This window comes from Benincasa hispida, chromosome 6 (genome assembly GCF_009727055.1).
Source record: "Benincasa hispida cultivar B227 chromosome 6, ASM972705v1, whole genome shotgun sequence".
In the NCBI taxonomy this organism is placed as follows: Eukaryota; Viridiplantae; Streptophyta; class Magnoliopsida; order Cucurbitales; family Cucurbitaceae; genus Benincasa; species Benincasa hispida.
Window position 1 is genome coordinate 3,197,683 of NC_052354.1, and position 17,092 is coordinate 3,214,774.

General features: G+C 33.8%; 1 protein-coding gene across 1 annotated transcript; it reads left to right on the forward strand.

The window, feature by feature from the left end:
- Window positions 1–5,966: 5,966 nt before the first annotated feature.
- On the forward strand, window positions 5,967–10,051 carry LOC120079570 (probable carboxylesterase 18). Its single transcript, XM_039033798.1, has 2 exons — window positions 5,967–6,592; window positions 9,500–10,051. Exons 1-2 carry the CDS (start codon window positions 6,014–6,016, stop codon window positions 9,917–9,919), a joined length of 999 nt encoding a protein of 332 aa, XP_038889726.1. The 5' UTR covers window positions 5,967–6,013; the 3' UTR covers window positions 9,920–10,051.
- Window positions 10,052–17,092: the final 7,041 nt, after the last annotated feature.

Here is a 17,092-nt window from a genome sequence, read left to right on the forward strand (position 1 = left end):
ACCCAAACGGGCCCAGAAGCCGTTTGGGTCACCAAAAAAGTTCTATTCCTAAAATCCACCGTTGCATGCATTTTGTCAAAGTTCGGACGCACTGGGTCCGTTTCGGGCGATTTTCCTAGCGAAAAGTTTGGGCATGAAAATTGGGCCTCAAGGGCAGCCCAGGCGGGCCAAGAAGCTTTTTAGGGCACTAAATGAACTTAGTTCCAAAAATCCTCTGGTGCATAATTTTTTTCAAGGTTTAGACCCACTTGGTCCGTTTCGGGTGATTTGACTGGCGAAAAATTCGCGTACGAAAATTGGGCCTCAAAGGCAGCCAGGGTGGGCCCAAAAGCCGTGTCGGGCTTCAAATGAGCTCTATTCCCAAAATCCTCCGGGACATGGCAATTTTTCAAGGTTCTGATGCACTGGGTATGTTTTGGGCGGTTTGTCCAACCATTTTGAGCAGATGTGTGAGGACAGGAAAAGAAGCAGCTTTATTGGACTTAGAACGTGAAAAATCAAAGATTTAAGGAATTAAATCTAAAGAAAATGTTGCTTTTAAACAAGACAATGGAGTCATGACACTATGATGATGATGGAACTCAATCCTACAAGTGGCAAAATGATTATAATCAGAGCAAAATTTTGAAGCAACAATCTAAAGGATGTCCACAAAATTGCAAAAAACAAGATAAGTATACTCTTATGCTACATTTAAATTCAATTTGTGTATATCTCAAATTATTGATTAATTGAATTACACAAAGAAGGTACAAAAGAATATGTGAATCAATGTAACTTTTTGTACAATATAGTATTTGGATGCAGGAGATTATAAAATATTCTACAACAACTAGGAGCTGGAGATTTGACTTATTCACTAAAGGAAAAATTGTCATGAGGAACTCGATTGGGACTAAAAAATTTTATGAAGAAAATATTTCATGAAAAACTGAGCACTGGTCACCCCACAGTTAACTAATCAAATTCAAAGTCCAACACCTGAGGACCACTTCAGGTCAGATTGAAGACATTTGCCGAAGCCCATCGCAAATGATAGGTAGGTTAACTTCGCTTAAGTACAGAAGGATGAAAACTGGGGAACTATTTAAATACAATGGTAATCTAATTAACACTCTCGAATAGGCATGTCATACGAGGAGGAGAATGATCCTTGATTGACGAAAAACCAAGTTCGTACACCTATTCTCATAAAAAAAAAAAAGGACAAGTACGGTGTAAATATGTTGCTTAACACTACTTAATTGTGGTGGATGCATGCCAAGAACTCAATTGTGCATTTTTGGAAGAAAAAAAAGTTTCAATTGAACACTCCATGCATGACCAGAGAGTCCAAGGTAATCTTGGAAGACCAAGTTCATTATGACGAAATGAAGTCTGTTAAAGGAAGGTATGTCATAAAATTTAAAGCAAGGATCAAGTCAGAAAGCAGTAGAAGGTGAAAGCAATACTTCAACGTTTGCATCAACACACATGACTAGCAAGTAATCGGTCCTTAAAACCAAGCTTAGGAGTGGGGCTAATGTTGAGGAGTGGATTTTGCCTAACAGAATAAAACTAAAAATCAAGATAATATGAGATAATATAAAATAAAATGAAATAAGATTTAATCTAGCTTGTTTGAAATTAAGAAAAGCAATATCCTAAGCTTAGGAGGTTGAAATCTCATATCTTATTCCTACTAGGATTAAGATCAAATTCCCAATAAATAAACCATTATGGCTTCATATGAGTAACTAAAACTTCTAACTTCTTCCCTATTATTCAATTCTCTTACTATCTTAGGCATCAGAGTCATTTTTCTTTATTTTGTACATCATCTCCATTGATGTCACGTGGAGGTCAGGTGCATTTTCATTTGACCAGAATTTGGCATCAACAATTAATTGAAAATTGAACCTAAATCTAATGCCCCTATCGACCTCAGTCTTGTTTTTTGCTAACTTGAGTCTAGAACGTCGACTATCTCATTAAAGGCCGAATATCCATATATATCTTTATGGAAGAGAGTCGGCCCACTTTTAGCCGTTCCAGCGATTATGCCCGTTTTAGCCCTACCGTCCACCCCTATCATCATAATGGAAAGGGGTACTTTTGAGCTGATGTGTAACGGATCAAAGCGACCGTTAGTCGGGCTGATCTGTGATTGGTCAAGGCGACCGAGAGGACACATACCTCCTCCATATTCCTTAAAGGGGCAAGACTCGGATAATGCATGCGAGAAGTATAATAGTTTACTAAACAACGACTTAGATCTTCGATTGATTTGGATGCAATGGAATGTTCGCATTACTCCAAAAAAAAAAAGAGCCATCCCATGAGTATACATGACCTCACTACCTGTATAAAGCGTGCATCTCTGCTCAGGGAGTAGGTCAAAGCCTTTTTTTTTTTAGAAAAGTCAAAAGCTGGAATCCGAGAAAACAAGACGCCTAAGAGCGTCTTGTAAACAAATTATTCAATCTGGAGATCCCAGCAAGGCTGCCGGAGACATCACTAAACCACCCGGGGATGTCTCTTGCAAAGAAGAATTCGTAGAGATTTTTCCAGAACCCCAGTCCAGCCTACCCGACTGAAATAATCTAGAATCCACTCTCCGCGTTTACTTAACTTAGTAGTAGGCGAATAGTGACCCTATTTGTATGTGCATTCACACGACGGGCACGTTCCAAGATCTCCCGCAACGAGAACCTAAGACATGGTTGATTGATAGTAAGTTGAAACAATAATTATTAGGGTTTAAAAAGACAAAATCACTGTTAGTATGAATGTTTAACCACCAATGATTTTTTTAGAAACCATTTTCTTCCTTCTTTCCTACTTTTCTTGAACCATTTTTAAAACCTTTTAAACCAATTTTGTTCTCCCATGGCCATCAAGTTTCTTTTCCTTTTATATTTTTTTCCTTGAATTTTTTTTATTATTCTTTTTATTTTTAGGGTGGATTTTATTTCAGTTTTTTGTTACCAGCTGTCAACCATTTACTTTGTTCTTATCATTCTTTCCCTTTTTTTTTTTTTTTTGCTTTCCAAAAATTTCAAAAAGTGCAAAACTTATTTTTCATACGGCTAAAAATTATTAAAAAAATATGTTTATGTAACTTTATAGTTTATACTTTGTTTAAAAAATTCTTTCAAGCTTTAATACTATCAATTTTTAAAAAGGATTCAAAATATTTACGAAGTATATCAAAATTTTAGAGCTATCAGTGATAGATGCTAATAGACACTGATAGAAGTGTCTATCAATGTCTATCAACGTCTATCATTGATAGTTCTAAAATTTTGATATATCTTGTAAATAGTTTTATAATTCGAAATACTTTCCCTTTTAAAAATATATTTGAAATTATTCTTACAATAATACTTTAAATTTAAAAATATACATGTATTTGAAATTATTCTTACAATAACACTATAATTTTTTTAAAGAAAAATATTTGAAACTATTCTTACCACCTGTTTTTTTCTTCTTCTTTTTTTTTTTTAGAAACTATTAATTTTTTATTTTAAAAATAGTTCTAAACTTTTAAAAATTTCAATCATATTGCTAAACTTTAAAAAATATTAAAAATATGCTTCTACCGTTAGTATATGAATGTAAGTTGTTTATCTATACCTCATCACCTCCCTCTTCAAATTTTTTTGTCGTCGGCTCCAATATACAATCTAACACTTTCTTATCTTAGCTCTGTTCTTCTATACCCTCTTATTGTCCTTTATTTCTCAATCTCTAAAACTATCCATTTCAATTATGGTATATAAGATAACAAGAAGATAAAGAATAATATAATCATCAAAGAGACTTTTGGGACTTAAATATTCTATTAAAATCATTGTACATTAGTAGTTGAGTATGTGTCAATATACTCTTTGAGTTTAAATATACAAAGAGAAAGATCCGTTGAACGTTTGGGTCATAATTTTGAGAACAAATGATAGGAGGAAACACACTAAATTTGTAATCACGAAGAATTTGTTGATTTGATTTTTGGGCTTTCTGGGATTTTATACTCTAACTTTAAGGAAGTTTGTTTGGATGTTGAAAAAATTGATGTAAGAATTTCTAATGAAGGAAGAAAACAAGATTTGTATATTATATGGAAAAAAAAATGATTAGTTAGTAAAAACATTTTTAAACATTCACTACAACAATACAACAAAACATGTTTATTGGAATTTCTTTTTGTTTTTTGTTTTTTTTTCAGTGGTTTGACAAATACTACGAAGGTTTTACAATGTCAACGATTCTGAAAAACATAACCAAACCACTGCTATTTATACATATTTCAACATTTTGTTCACAACTTGTTTTGTAAATTGTTGTGATATATATTCTTATTAGGGATTAAAAGTATTTGATGCAATTTTTTTTTGAAAGTCTATATAAATATTTTCGAAACGAGGTGCTAACTATTTCAAAAAGTAAAACTTTAAGAACATATTAAAAATAAGATTGAAAGTTTAGAGTCTGATTAGGTGCTTTTGAATTTGAAGGACCAAATAGAAACAAACTTAAAGTAGAGAGACTGAAGTTGTAATTTAATCTAATAGATTTGAATATTTGGCAGCCGAGAGTCAACTCACCAGATGTTCAATGAGTACATATTTTATTAAGATATTAAGAGGTGATGTAGAAAAGGAACCAACTACTTCTACTTAGACACCACAATTTAATGCTTCTTTAATTGCTACACATTTTTCTTTTGGAGTATTAATTAGAGCAAATAAATAATTGAATTGCTACGTGGATCTTTTCTTACGGAAAAGAAAAAAATAGTAATATCGACGTCAATGCAGATATCAATGGTAATATAAATGATAATTGATATTTCTGAAAAAATTATTAAAGCAAAAAATGTTATCATTTATATTTGTTGATTAAACGTTTTATTTAATTTTAACCGGAGAATTTTTTTTTTAGGATTTGTGTGATTTTAAGTTTGAGTTAGAAATTTTGAGACTTATTTAGTTGGTGAGATAGCGTAAAGAATTGAACAAATGAAAAAAAAAGAAGAATATATTAGCTGTACCAAAGAATATTTGTAAACATTATTTTAAAAATTAAGGATACTAATATAACTTTTTTAAATTATTTTTTAAATAAGGTACTAATAGTTGTTGTCCATATTAAAAAAAAAAAAAAAAACTAAGAGATAATTATGAACCATTTTTAAAAGTGGGAAAGGTAGAAAGAACCCTATTCATTTTAACCAAACTTGTGTTATATATGCTATGCCATTTCTACAATTTTAACTGTAATTTTATATTATTAAAGCCAACATTTCTAATAATTCTGATTCTAGACAACAAATTTCATCATAAACATATTTTCATAATCATGATTTATTACAACAATTTAAATGCTTCCTAGAGGATTATATTAACGGTACATAAGAAATATCTTCTAATATTTTTCGAGAGATTAAGGTTGATGGACCTTTAAAAAATTTATAAGTAATTTTGAAACATGGTACAAATTGTTTCTAAACATTTTTTAAAAGCTTAAAAAGTAGAAAGAACCTTTTTATTTTAACCAAACTTGTATTACACTACACCATTTCCAAATTCTTAATCGTAATTTTATATCATTTCAATATTTTAGTTTTATCCGATGTTTGAAATGTCGATGAAAATATTGACGTCTTAATTTTATGAAAATTTTGACAGATATATTTAAAAAAATTATAAAAATAAAAGAAGTTAAAAAAATAAATTTAAATTAATAAATAAATATTTTAAAACAAGTCCAAGTATTTATTATTTATATTGGAGTCACATTAGCAATACTTTATTGTTTTATTATTATGTTTTTGTAGATTTTTGTACGGATGAATCTATAGAAACATAAAAATATTGATGGAAATATCTCGATACCAACAAAAATTTAATAATATGATTTTAGCCAATACAAAATCAAATAATAAATATACCATATATATCCAAATCCCAAAACTAAATACCAAAAGTGGTCTTTGGAAGAAAGAAACTAAATGGTGATATAAAGTTTAGCCATGGAAACACCTCCAAAGCTTCCATTGAAGTTTCGAATTCTTCTCCGCCTCCATTCCTTTGCCTCCTTCATAAGTCGCCGCCCTAACATCACCGTCAACCGTTTCTTGATGAGCTTCTTCGACCCCAAAATCCCTCCTTCTTCTAAACCCCGTTACGGCGTTACCACTAACGACGTCGTTTTCGACCCCTCCCGCAATCTTTGGTTTCGCCTCTTTCTTCCTTCTTCTTCCGTGCTAGCCGATAACATTTCCCTGCCTGTCGTCGTTTACTATCACGGCGGCGGGTTTGTGTTTTTTTGGGCTAATTCGATGGCTTACGATGATCTCTGTCGAAGACTCGCACGTGAGCTACGTGTGGTGGTTGTGTCTGTAAATTACCGCCTCTCTCCGGAACACCGATACCCAATTCCGTATGAAGATGGATTTGATGCTTTGAAATTTCTTGACGGTGTGGATTTGAATTGTGGTGTTTTTCCGGTGAATGTTGATGTTAGTCGGTGCTTCCTTGCCGGTGATAGTGCTGGCGGCAACCTGGCTCACCACGTGGCAGTTAGAGCCGGTAGCCACGACTTCAAGAAGGTAAGTGGTAAAGATTTTGTTTTTACTCTTCGATTTTGAGTTAGTTTTAAATCTTGAATTCAGAATTATTGGCTAATTGATGTGAGTGATGAGAGTGAGATGTACCTAGCATCTCAAATCTAGATATTACGGAAAAGAAAATTAGATAATAAAATAAAGGTCAAATGAATCAATACTTAATGCAAGCAAGGATCTCTTTCCTCTACGTATCAAAATATTTTTTTAATAATTAAAAAAAAAATAAATTACAAAGTGATTAATTGTGTGCAGCCGTGGTGCAGTTTAGATGGCATATCGATAGATATCTATTGTGGTCTATCACGGATAGATAATGATATTTTATCGGAGTGGTTCATTTTCTTTTTATTTTAGAATAATTTTTTTAATAATCTTTTGTTTTAGTACAAATATGGATTGGATCACACCGATTAAACTATTTTTCAAATTGGTTTCAATATAATGTTATATTATATACGATTGTTTAGTGAAACCCATAATATTGGTCCTAACCTTTTGGATTCTTGACCTCAAGAGAAAAAAAAGAAAAAAAAATACTATGCATGTTTTACTATGCTAGAGGTTTAGAATCGAACAAAATACATACATATATATATATATGTAATTGTGTTCCTGGCTTCTTCAATCAAGCTTCAAGATTGATCCCCATTTGTTTGTCGTTTACAACAAAACCATGATAATATGACACTAATGAATTGTCTCACAGAAATAAGGTTGTTTTTAAAGTAGGTAACCACTAAAACATCTTTTAAGTTGAGTGTATTGTTTTGAATGTGAATCCTACTTGACCTATGTGATAAATGTTTCTAAAGCTTCTTCATTTTCCACAAACAATTTATCACAGCCTTTGGGAGGGTGTGTAAGTGAGACATTAGTGTGCCTGTTTCGTTTACTATGTGTGAAGTTGCTCTTGAATTAGCATATAGATTTGGATATGTCATAGCTGCTATATTAAGGCTGTTGGTATCGATCTCGTCATTTTGATATGATCAAATCTATTACAACACTTTAAAGTAATACGGTTAAGTTTTCCACATATTTGACACAGTTTGATTTTCATTGTGGCAGTTTAAAATTTTCTCTTGATAGGATCATTTTTCGGTTTGATTAATGAAGATGTTGAGTTTTTGTTAGTTTAGAATCATCTACCTCTTGTTTTAAGTCAAACAGATGTTATTTGGGTTGTCTCTGCATTCAACCTATCTAACTGAAAGATGTTTTCTGGAAATGTTGTCTTTGTAAAATATTTTCCGATGTGAAAAATCTTGTATTGTTGTATTTTTTTCCTTCTTCATGTGTGAGTATTTTTGGAAGTTAGGGTTGCTCTTTCAATATTTCCCTTGTGCTTATTTAAAGTCCCTTAGTCTTTGGTTTAGGGTTGGCCATTCTGATGAAAATATTTGGAGAGTCGTTGTCTTGTGAAGTACCTTCTATCACAAATGTTTCTCTATCATTCTTTAAGGACGTTGAAGGTTGTGTTTCTGTGAAGTTGAAGACCTACTCCAAGTTATCTGTGTGCTTCATTAGTTTATACTTCTTGACAGAGATTCTCAAACTTAGAGAGAGCCTAAGCTGAACAAGTTAAGTGGTCTTTGTTCAAGTGGGAAAGATACAGTTCAAGTGAGAGGGAGTTTTACGATCTAAAGGGAGCTTAAGTCTAGCAGAGAGTGAATCACATTCTTAGGGAGAGGTTAAGACGTTCTTCACTAGTATCATAGCTTAGGGGGAGCAGAAGAAGTTCTTCACTAATGTTATCGCTCAAGGAAGCCTAAGTATCATCTAGAAGGAGCCTAGGTGAACGGTTGAGTTGTTAAGTTCCACAGACGTCGCTATAATGGTGTATTATATATATATATATAAATATATAAATATTATGTTGTAATTGCTTATCTTATATATTAGTGAAATTATCTTTCCTGGGCATACTACCTCTGAAACGTAGGTGCCACTCACCAAATTGGGTTAACAATCTCTGATGATTACTTTATTTGTTATTTATGTTTGTTGAACATTCCTTGGAATGTTGTAACATTATTCATAACATCATTTGACATGCGGTAGATACTTCCATATTATTTTAAAAAATGATCAGCCCCTATCCTCTACTTTCTCTTCTTTGTTTATAAATGCTTGGTTCATATCAGGGAGGAAAGTCTTGATTTTTTATCCTTCTTCACATCGATTCGGTTGTTTCATGAATCTTTAAGAGCAATTTTGAAAGTTGGGGTAAGAAGTATTGGGCCTGTTTGGATTGACTATACACAAAATGTTTTTTTTTTTTTTTTTAAAAAAAAACAATGTTTTTTAGAAAAGTTATTTTTATTAAATTTTTCTATAAAAATAATTGAAAATATATTTTGAGAGTGTTGCAAAATCTATTTTTAATGATTGCCAAACACTTCAAATTTTTTTTCTAAATTAAACACTTGAAAAAGTTAAACTACACACCCCTTAACAATATTTCAATTCAGAATTAATATTCCTTAGTACTTTGGTCCCAAGCTACCATCCAACGTGAAGGGTTTACTTATGACAAAGCTTGGGAGGGATTCTAAAAAAAATTAAAAACACTTCTTTTATTTTTAAAATCACTCAAAAAAAAAAAATACTTTTGATCATTTAAAATCAATTTCAATGATATGAAAATCGTGTTCAAAAGTTTAAAATTAAATGAAAAATTGTTTTTTACTAAATAAAAATGTATTTTGTAGTGCTTTTAACAATTTAAAAAACGCTTTGAAACATGCATAGATTGGCCATAGGTTTCTTCATGGCTACTAATTTATCACTTGGAGATTTAAATTTTTTTGACTTATGATTCCCTCAAAGCCACAAGGTCAATAGGCCATCGTTAACTTAAAATTTTTGGATGTAACGTTAATTTAACAGGTGAAGATCAAAGGGTTAATTGCAATACAACCACTTTTTGGCGGAGAAGAGAGAACTGATTCAGAGATTCAATTTAAGGAATCACCAATGTTGACCTTGCAACAAACGGATTGGTCTTGGAAAGCATTTTTGCCAAATGGGTCAAGCAGAAACCACCCGGCGGCCCACGTGTTCGGAGCCGGTGTCGGAGACATGTCGAGCATAGTGTTTCCGGCGACGCTTCTGATTGTGGGAGGACGAGACCTGTTACAAGATTGGCAAAAAAGGTATTACGAATGGTTGAAAGAGGCTGGAAAAGAAGTTGATTTGGTCGAATATCCAAATGCTATTCATGGATTTTATGCAGTTCCTGAGCTCAAGGATTCTTCGTTGCTAATTAAAGATGCAACTGATTTCATACACAAACATATGTCACTCTAAATTGTCATTTCTTCAAATTAGCTTTCTTTTATTCCTTTGTGTTTTTCGGTAGAGTTTATATTCATGTAATTGTGTTCTTAATTTGGATAAGTTAACCAAAAAAAAAATAAATAAATAAAAAATAAGATAAAATTTCGTTCCATTTTGAATTTGGTTGTCCTATATTTGAGATTAGACCATGTTTATCTAGAGACGTAAATCAATGGTAATCTGAAAAATAGGTACCATTTGTTAAATATATATATATATATATATCAACACTAACTAGTCTAGGAGATTCTTGAACTATCTAATATATGACATAAAAATGTAAAATTAGATTATTTTCTAGAGATATGTTGTAATATGTAAAATAAATATCTCAAAAGAAAATATCTAAAAATATTTTAGATTTTTCTTAGATTTAAGGAGAATTCCTTTAGATAAGGATAATCTAAATATGTAGAATGTTTGCAGGATCCAAGAATAGCCAAGAAAAATCTTTTTACTTGGTCCAAGGATCTCATGCCTATAAATATAAGGTGTGATCTCATATGCAAGTAAAGTAAAGTTAGAGAGCTAGTGTAGAAAATTGAGTGGGTGTCTTAAGAGTAAAAGAGTATCATTCAAAGGTGTCCATCTTTATAAGTTCTTAATAAAAGTTCATTTCTTTCAAGGTTATCTCTCTCTTTTTTTTTTGGTGTCAATTTATTCAACAAGTGATATCAGAGACAAGTTTGCTGTGGTGGAGCTTCTGAAGATCGAGTACAGTTTTGGACTGTAAAGCTTGTTGTTTGGGACACAGCTACTTGTGGAGTGCATTCATCACTACAAGATGATGGGAGACCTTCAAGTTGTTGGAGGAATCAAGAAGCTCAACACTCAGAACTACAACATATGGTCCACATGCATGAAGCCGTATCTCTAAGNGTTTGGGACACAGCTACTTGTGGAGTGCATTCATCACTACAAGATGATGGGAGACCTTCAAGTTGTTGGAGGAATCAAGAAGCTCAACACTAAAAACTACAAAACATGATCCACGTGCATGAAGTACCTCCAAGCCAAGACTTGTGGGATGTTGTGGGAGGCACTGAAGTCAGTCCACCTGAGGATGCTACTACTTTGAACAAATGGAATATCGTGGCAAGTAAGACGATGTTTGCAATTAAAACTACGGTTGATGAAGAAATGTTGGAGCACGTCAATTCAACGGAGACACCAAAGATAGCATGGGACACGTTTGGCTAACTTTTCTCAAAGAAAAATGATGCGAGATTGCAGTTTCTAGAAAACGAGCTCCTGTCAATTGCTCAGGGGGAGATGATATCAACCAATACTTCACCACGATGAAAACTCTATGTGAAATCTCTGAATTAGATCCTACTCCCGTTATTTCATAATCAAGGATGAGAAGAATTACTATTCATGGATTTAAACCTGAATATAAAAGCTTTGCTGCTATTCAAGATTGATTGACCTAGAAAATATGCTTTCCAGTCAAGAAGTATTGGCTAAGAAAATGTAGGAGGTCACAATAAAGTGCAATAACGAAGAAGTGCTCTTTAATGGCCAAAGAAAAGGTCAATCAAAATATCAAAAGAAAGTAGAATCAAATGGAGATGAAGAAACTCCAAAACGCTCTCAAGTAGGGGGAGCTTGTAACACTAATCAAAATCAAAAGCATAGAAAAAAGGGTGAATGTTATAACTGTGGAAAGATAGGTCACTATGCCAGAGACTGTCGTCGAAAGAAAAGAGTAGCAGAAAGCAACGCAATCACCTCCTAGGCTAAGAGCATTAGTTAAGAAGAATGGACTGCAGATGCATGTTTTGCAACAACAGATTCCAAAGCCCAATCAACATCCAATGTAGTGGAGAACGAAGTGTTGACTCTCTATGTATACGAGGTAAATTATGAAAATGATTAGATTTTTTATTCAAGCTATTCTAACCACATGACAGGAGATAAGAGGAAGTTGCCAAACACATTTGAGTGCAAAGGAAGCCGAGTTGTTGCCACTGCAAACAACTCGAAGTTGCCAATAGCTCATGTTGGCAAAACTATGATAATGCTTCGTGCAAATTCCAATCAAATGGAATTAGAAAACGTGTTTTATGTGCCTGAAATGAAGAAGAATTTAGTGTTAGTATCTCAATTGACATCATCAGGCAACTTTGTTGTGTTTGGACATCATGGTGTCAAGATGTACCATAATCTCAAAGTCAGTAGTATGCAGTTGATGGAAGGGCGAAGAATGAACTCTATCTATGTCATGTCAGCAAAGACTGCCTATGTGAATAAAACCTCAAAGAATGAAACAACAAATTTGTGGCATGCAAGACTTGGTCATATTAGCTATAGCAAATTGAAGACAATGATAAACAAGTCTATGCTTAAGGGTCTGCCTCAACTTGATATTAAAGAAGACATGGTCCGTGCTGGTTTTAGTATGAAAAGGCACATCAACTGCCATTCAAGAAGTCCAAATTCAGAGCCAAGCAACCATTGGAGCTGGTGCATTCGGATGAATTTTATCCTGTCAAACAATCTTCAATCAGTGGTATGCACTACATGGTGACCTTTATTGATGACTTTTCTAGGTATGTTTGGGTTTTCTTTATGTAAAAGAAGTCTGAAACAATTATAAAGTTTAAAGAATTCAAAGAACAAGTTGAAGGTGAATTAAGAAAGAGAATTCAATACCTACGTACAAATGACAGGGGAGAATATACGTCTAATGAATTTTCTCAATACTTGCAAAAGTATAAGATACATCATCAATTGACGTGCCCAAACACTCCACAACAAGATGGAGTGGCAGAAAGAGAAAATAGACATTTTGCAAAAGTATGTCGCAGCATGTTACATGCAAATAACTTGGTAGGAAGATTTTGGGCTGAATGCAGGAGAACAACAATCCATGTGGTTAACAGACTTCCCCAGTAAAGGCTTGTGTTCAGCCTTATGAAAGATTGCTAAATATCAAGTCAATAGTTGGACACTTTTAAGTCTTTGGTTGTGTGTGTTATGTGTTTGCACCAGATCATCCGAGAAAGAAGCTTGACAAGAAAGCAATCAGATGCATCTTTGTTGGATATGACAATCAAAGAAAAGGGTGGAGGTGCATTGATCCTATCAATGGACAATGCTATACATCAAGGAATGTGATATTTGATGAGGCATCATCACGGTGGGCACCCAAATTAGAAAAAACACCCAAAGATGAGAAGTCTTTCAAGAAGGAGTAGAAGAAGAAATAAGTTAAGTACAACAAGCTCCAATAGAAAGAGAAGAACAAAATGACCAAGACAAAGAAGTGCAATTGGGGACACGAAGTCCTTGGAAAAATTAAGTACATAATCAAGAGCCACAGTTACGGAGATCAACAAGACTAAGAAAACCTAATTCTAGGAACGTGAATGTGGCATTACCAATGTTTGAGGAGCCAACAACATATGAAGAAGTGTCAAAGAATATTCGATGGAGAAGAGCCATTGAAGAAGAAGTTAATGCATTGAGAAAGAATTGAACGTGGGACTTGGTGCTGAAGCCTAAAGATATTAAACTCATATCTTGAAAATGGGTTTACAAAATTAAAACTCGAGCAGATGGGACCGTAGAGAGATACAAAGCTCGACTGGTGGCTCAAGGGTTTTCTCAACAATATGGCTTGGACTATGATGAGACATTCAGTCCTTTAGCAAAGCTCATTACTGTTCGAGTCTTATTAGCACTTGTTGCTAGTAAGGGTTGGAAGCTGTGGTAGATGGATGTGAAGAATGCTCTCTTAAATAAAAACCTAGATCGAGAAATATATATGGAGCAACCAAAAAGATTTGAGGATGAAACTCATCATGACTACATTTGCAAACTGAGAAAGGCTTTATATGGTTTGAAGAAAGCACCGAGAGCCTGGTACGGTAAAATTACAAAATTTCTAGTTGAAAGTGGCTTTGTAGTAGATTCAGCAAATTCAAGCTCATTTGTTAAAGCTTAAGACTCAAAGATCACAATCATATTAGTCTATGTGGATGATCTAGTTATAACAGAAGACCACATAGAAGAAGTTTGAAAAATAAAGCAGAATCTACTAGTGTGATTCGAAATGAAAGAGCTTGGAGAACTAAAGCATTTCCTCGGATTAGAGATAGAGTGCTCAGAAAAATGATTGTTCCTTGGACAATCGAAATATGCAAAGGATCTTTTGCAAAAGTATGGCATGAGTGGCTACAAGCCAATATCTACACCAATGGAGGTTAATAAAAAGTTTTGCATGCATGAAAGCAAAGATCTTGGAGAGTCAACAATGTACCGTCAGTTGGTAGGTAGTTTGTTGGAGATTTGGTTTGTTGGCTTTTTAATTTTCTCTAAGGCAGTGGTTTTGCAGATGTCTCAAATAAAGTCTTAACATCTGGTCGTGACATCAAAATATATTTTTGCAAAATACTTTCCTTATCTATAAATATCCGACAATGATATTTAGTTTGATATTTTCCTTTATTGCGTCACAATCTATTTTCTCCTTTTTGGGAGATGTTTTCTTTTCTGGATCCGTCTAAAAGAAATGTCTTGGTTTACTTTCAGTGAGCAGTTTTATAATATCGATTTATGTTTTTGAGAGCAAAACATTTACAGTACACCGATTGATATGTTTTACATTGTGTTCTTGGTTATTGCTCACTTTATTTCATTGTGTAAGTTCTTCATTCGTTGATTACAACACTCTGAAGATTATCATGACTTAGGGGGAGCCTAAGTCATAGCTGCCAGAGAAAGGATTCTAAGTCTTAGGGGAAGCCTAAGACTTAGCTTCGGAGGAGTTTGTTGGGATTGGCATCTTAATTCTCCCAGAGTCTTGTAGTTTGTAAACTTTGTACACATTGTTATTAATAAAATAAAAGTTATTTTTTTTGCATTTACTCATATCTAAATAACAAAGATCCGTGGTTATTGTATGTAAACTTGAGCATATATATGAGATATACAAGTGGATCATGCCTTAAGTAATAACCTAAAAGGTCTGTAGTATAAGGATAAATAAGGGATACCTTATCTTGGTGACACTATGGATACGACTCACTTTGTGAAGGTTTAAAAGTGTTGTGAACTACTACAGATGGTCTGATCCTGACCATTCATATAGAGACATGCGAGTGAAGGTGTCCTATACAACGAGATGATAAGACGTGTCCTATACAACGAGGTGTCCTATACTTTGTGGAGGTTTAAAAGTGTTGTATAAGACGGGACCACGAGATGATTAGTTTTTTTTTATATAACGTCGTTGATAATTGAGACTTACATCTCACTAAAACGACCATAGGTGACATGACCTTAATCCTAATTGTTATGGGAACTCCTGCTCATGAGGGCAGTCCTTTGATTAGTATGGGTGAGAGTGGCCAGATTGCCAACTCAACAAGCTTACCTTTTTGGGTATTTTTCTGATTGGGGAGCTGAGAACTCAGTTACACAAGACGGAATTCAATCCTTCCCCGAAGCAGAGGTAAGTAGATAGATTGCTCCGTTAAGGGCTAATTTCGGGTCTTGAACATAGTGGCCACATCCTCTCTTTGGAAGAGAGGACCAGTCATAGTAGGACTATGACTTATTGTTCATTAGAGGAATCAGTGGTACTTAAGGAGTTAGATGTAATTATAGGAGCAAAACGGTAAATTGGTCCAATTGTACTTACGAGCGATCTGTGAAGGGTTATCACACTATTGATTGGTTGATATGGACACAGAAATATATTTGTAGTGAGAAGAGTATAGCTGTCGATCTTTAGTGGAGTGTCCGGCAGTTAACGGATGGTGGATCCCGTGACTAAAGAGTTTAGTAAATTATTCATGTACCATTGGAGCTTCAAGCTACAGGTTCATAAGGTCTCCTTGGTAGCTCAATGGATTCAAGTTGAGAATCAGTTCTTGGGGTTAATTTGAAGTGTTTAAATTAACAAGAGAAAATTCAATTATATATGATATAATTGGGGTGATGTATGAGATACATCATGTGGAGGAATTAATGTAAATATGATTTATATTTAGTACCATAAAATAGAAAAAGAACTATGGTTTGTATGTTTCATGAGATGAAACATTAAAATTATAGGTCATAAATATAATATGGTAAGTTGGTTATCATATTTATTTATAATACATTAATTATATGATAATTAATTTCTTTTTCTCTAATAACCAATTGAGTGGGAGGTTATTGATGATTTTATGGTAACCGTGAGATAAAAAGGAAAATTGTTTTCCTATTTTTTTTTTAAAAAAGAGTTACTTCATTCGGAAAGAACTCACAGATAAGCTATCAAGTGAAAGAGTTTCACTAAGCGATAGCTTTGAGAAACTACACGATCAGCTAAGGGATTGCTTACCTTTGACTATACGATAGTCATTCAACTACTCGTAGCTAAACGATCGTTTAAGACTTGACAACACGATCGTTGACCTTTTGATCATAACTAAACAATCGAGTGGCAAGTCTATGCGATAGACTGTCGTTTACTAAACGATTGAGCACATCTTCTATACGATAGACATCATCTTATTTCCCACTTGCTCGATCGACTACTCGATCGTAGACCTCCAGTCTCTTCCTCAAGCCAAGTTCATACAGGGCCCACAACTCTTGGATTATCACACCGAGAATACCAAGGTAACCATTGTGGTGGTGTTCTCGCTCAGTTTGTGGATCAAGTTGGCCAATCGTTGTTTTCGTTGTGTTCGTGCTATGTTCTGTTCATTGCTTTCAAGGGCTGTTCTTGGATGCTTGTAGATTGATCGAGGGACTTATGAAGAATGGTTCTTCAAAGGTATGCATCTTCTATCCCTTGTATCATCATTTAGCATGTTGTATGTTTAATATGAATGGAATTTAGAACGATCCCATCCGTTGCTCATGGAAATCCTCATGCTTGATTTCCTTCAATTGGTATCAGAGTCAGGTTGTTTAGTTATTCCAAATTACCATTTCTGTTTTGAACTTATTTTATAGTCGTGGTGGGTTTTAAGGTTTCTGCATTGCGTTTAAGTGTTAAATGCATTTGTGGATGTATTGATGAATGTTTACAGGATGGTTACCTCTGTTTTTCAAATTTACAAAGTGTTAATTTATAAGGGCCCTTACGTTTCTGGACATAATTAACGAGCAATTGGTCGTAATTCAAAGTGTTTGAAGTTG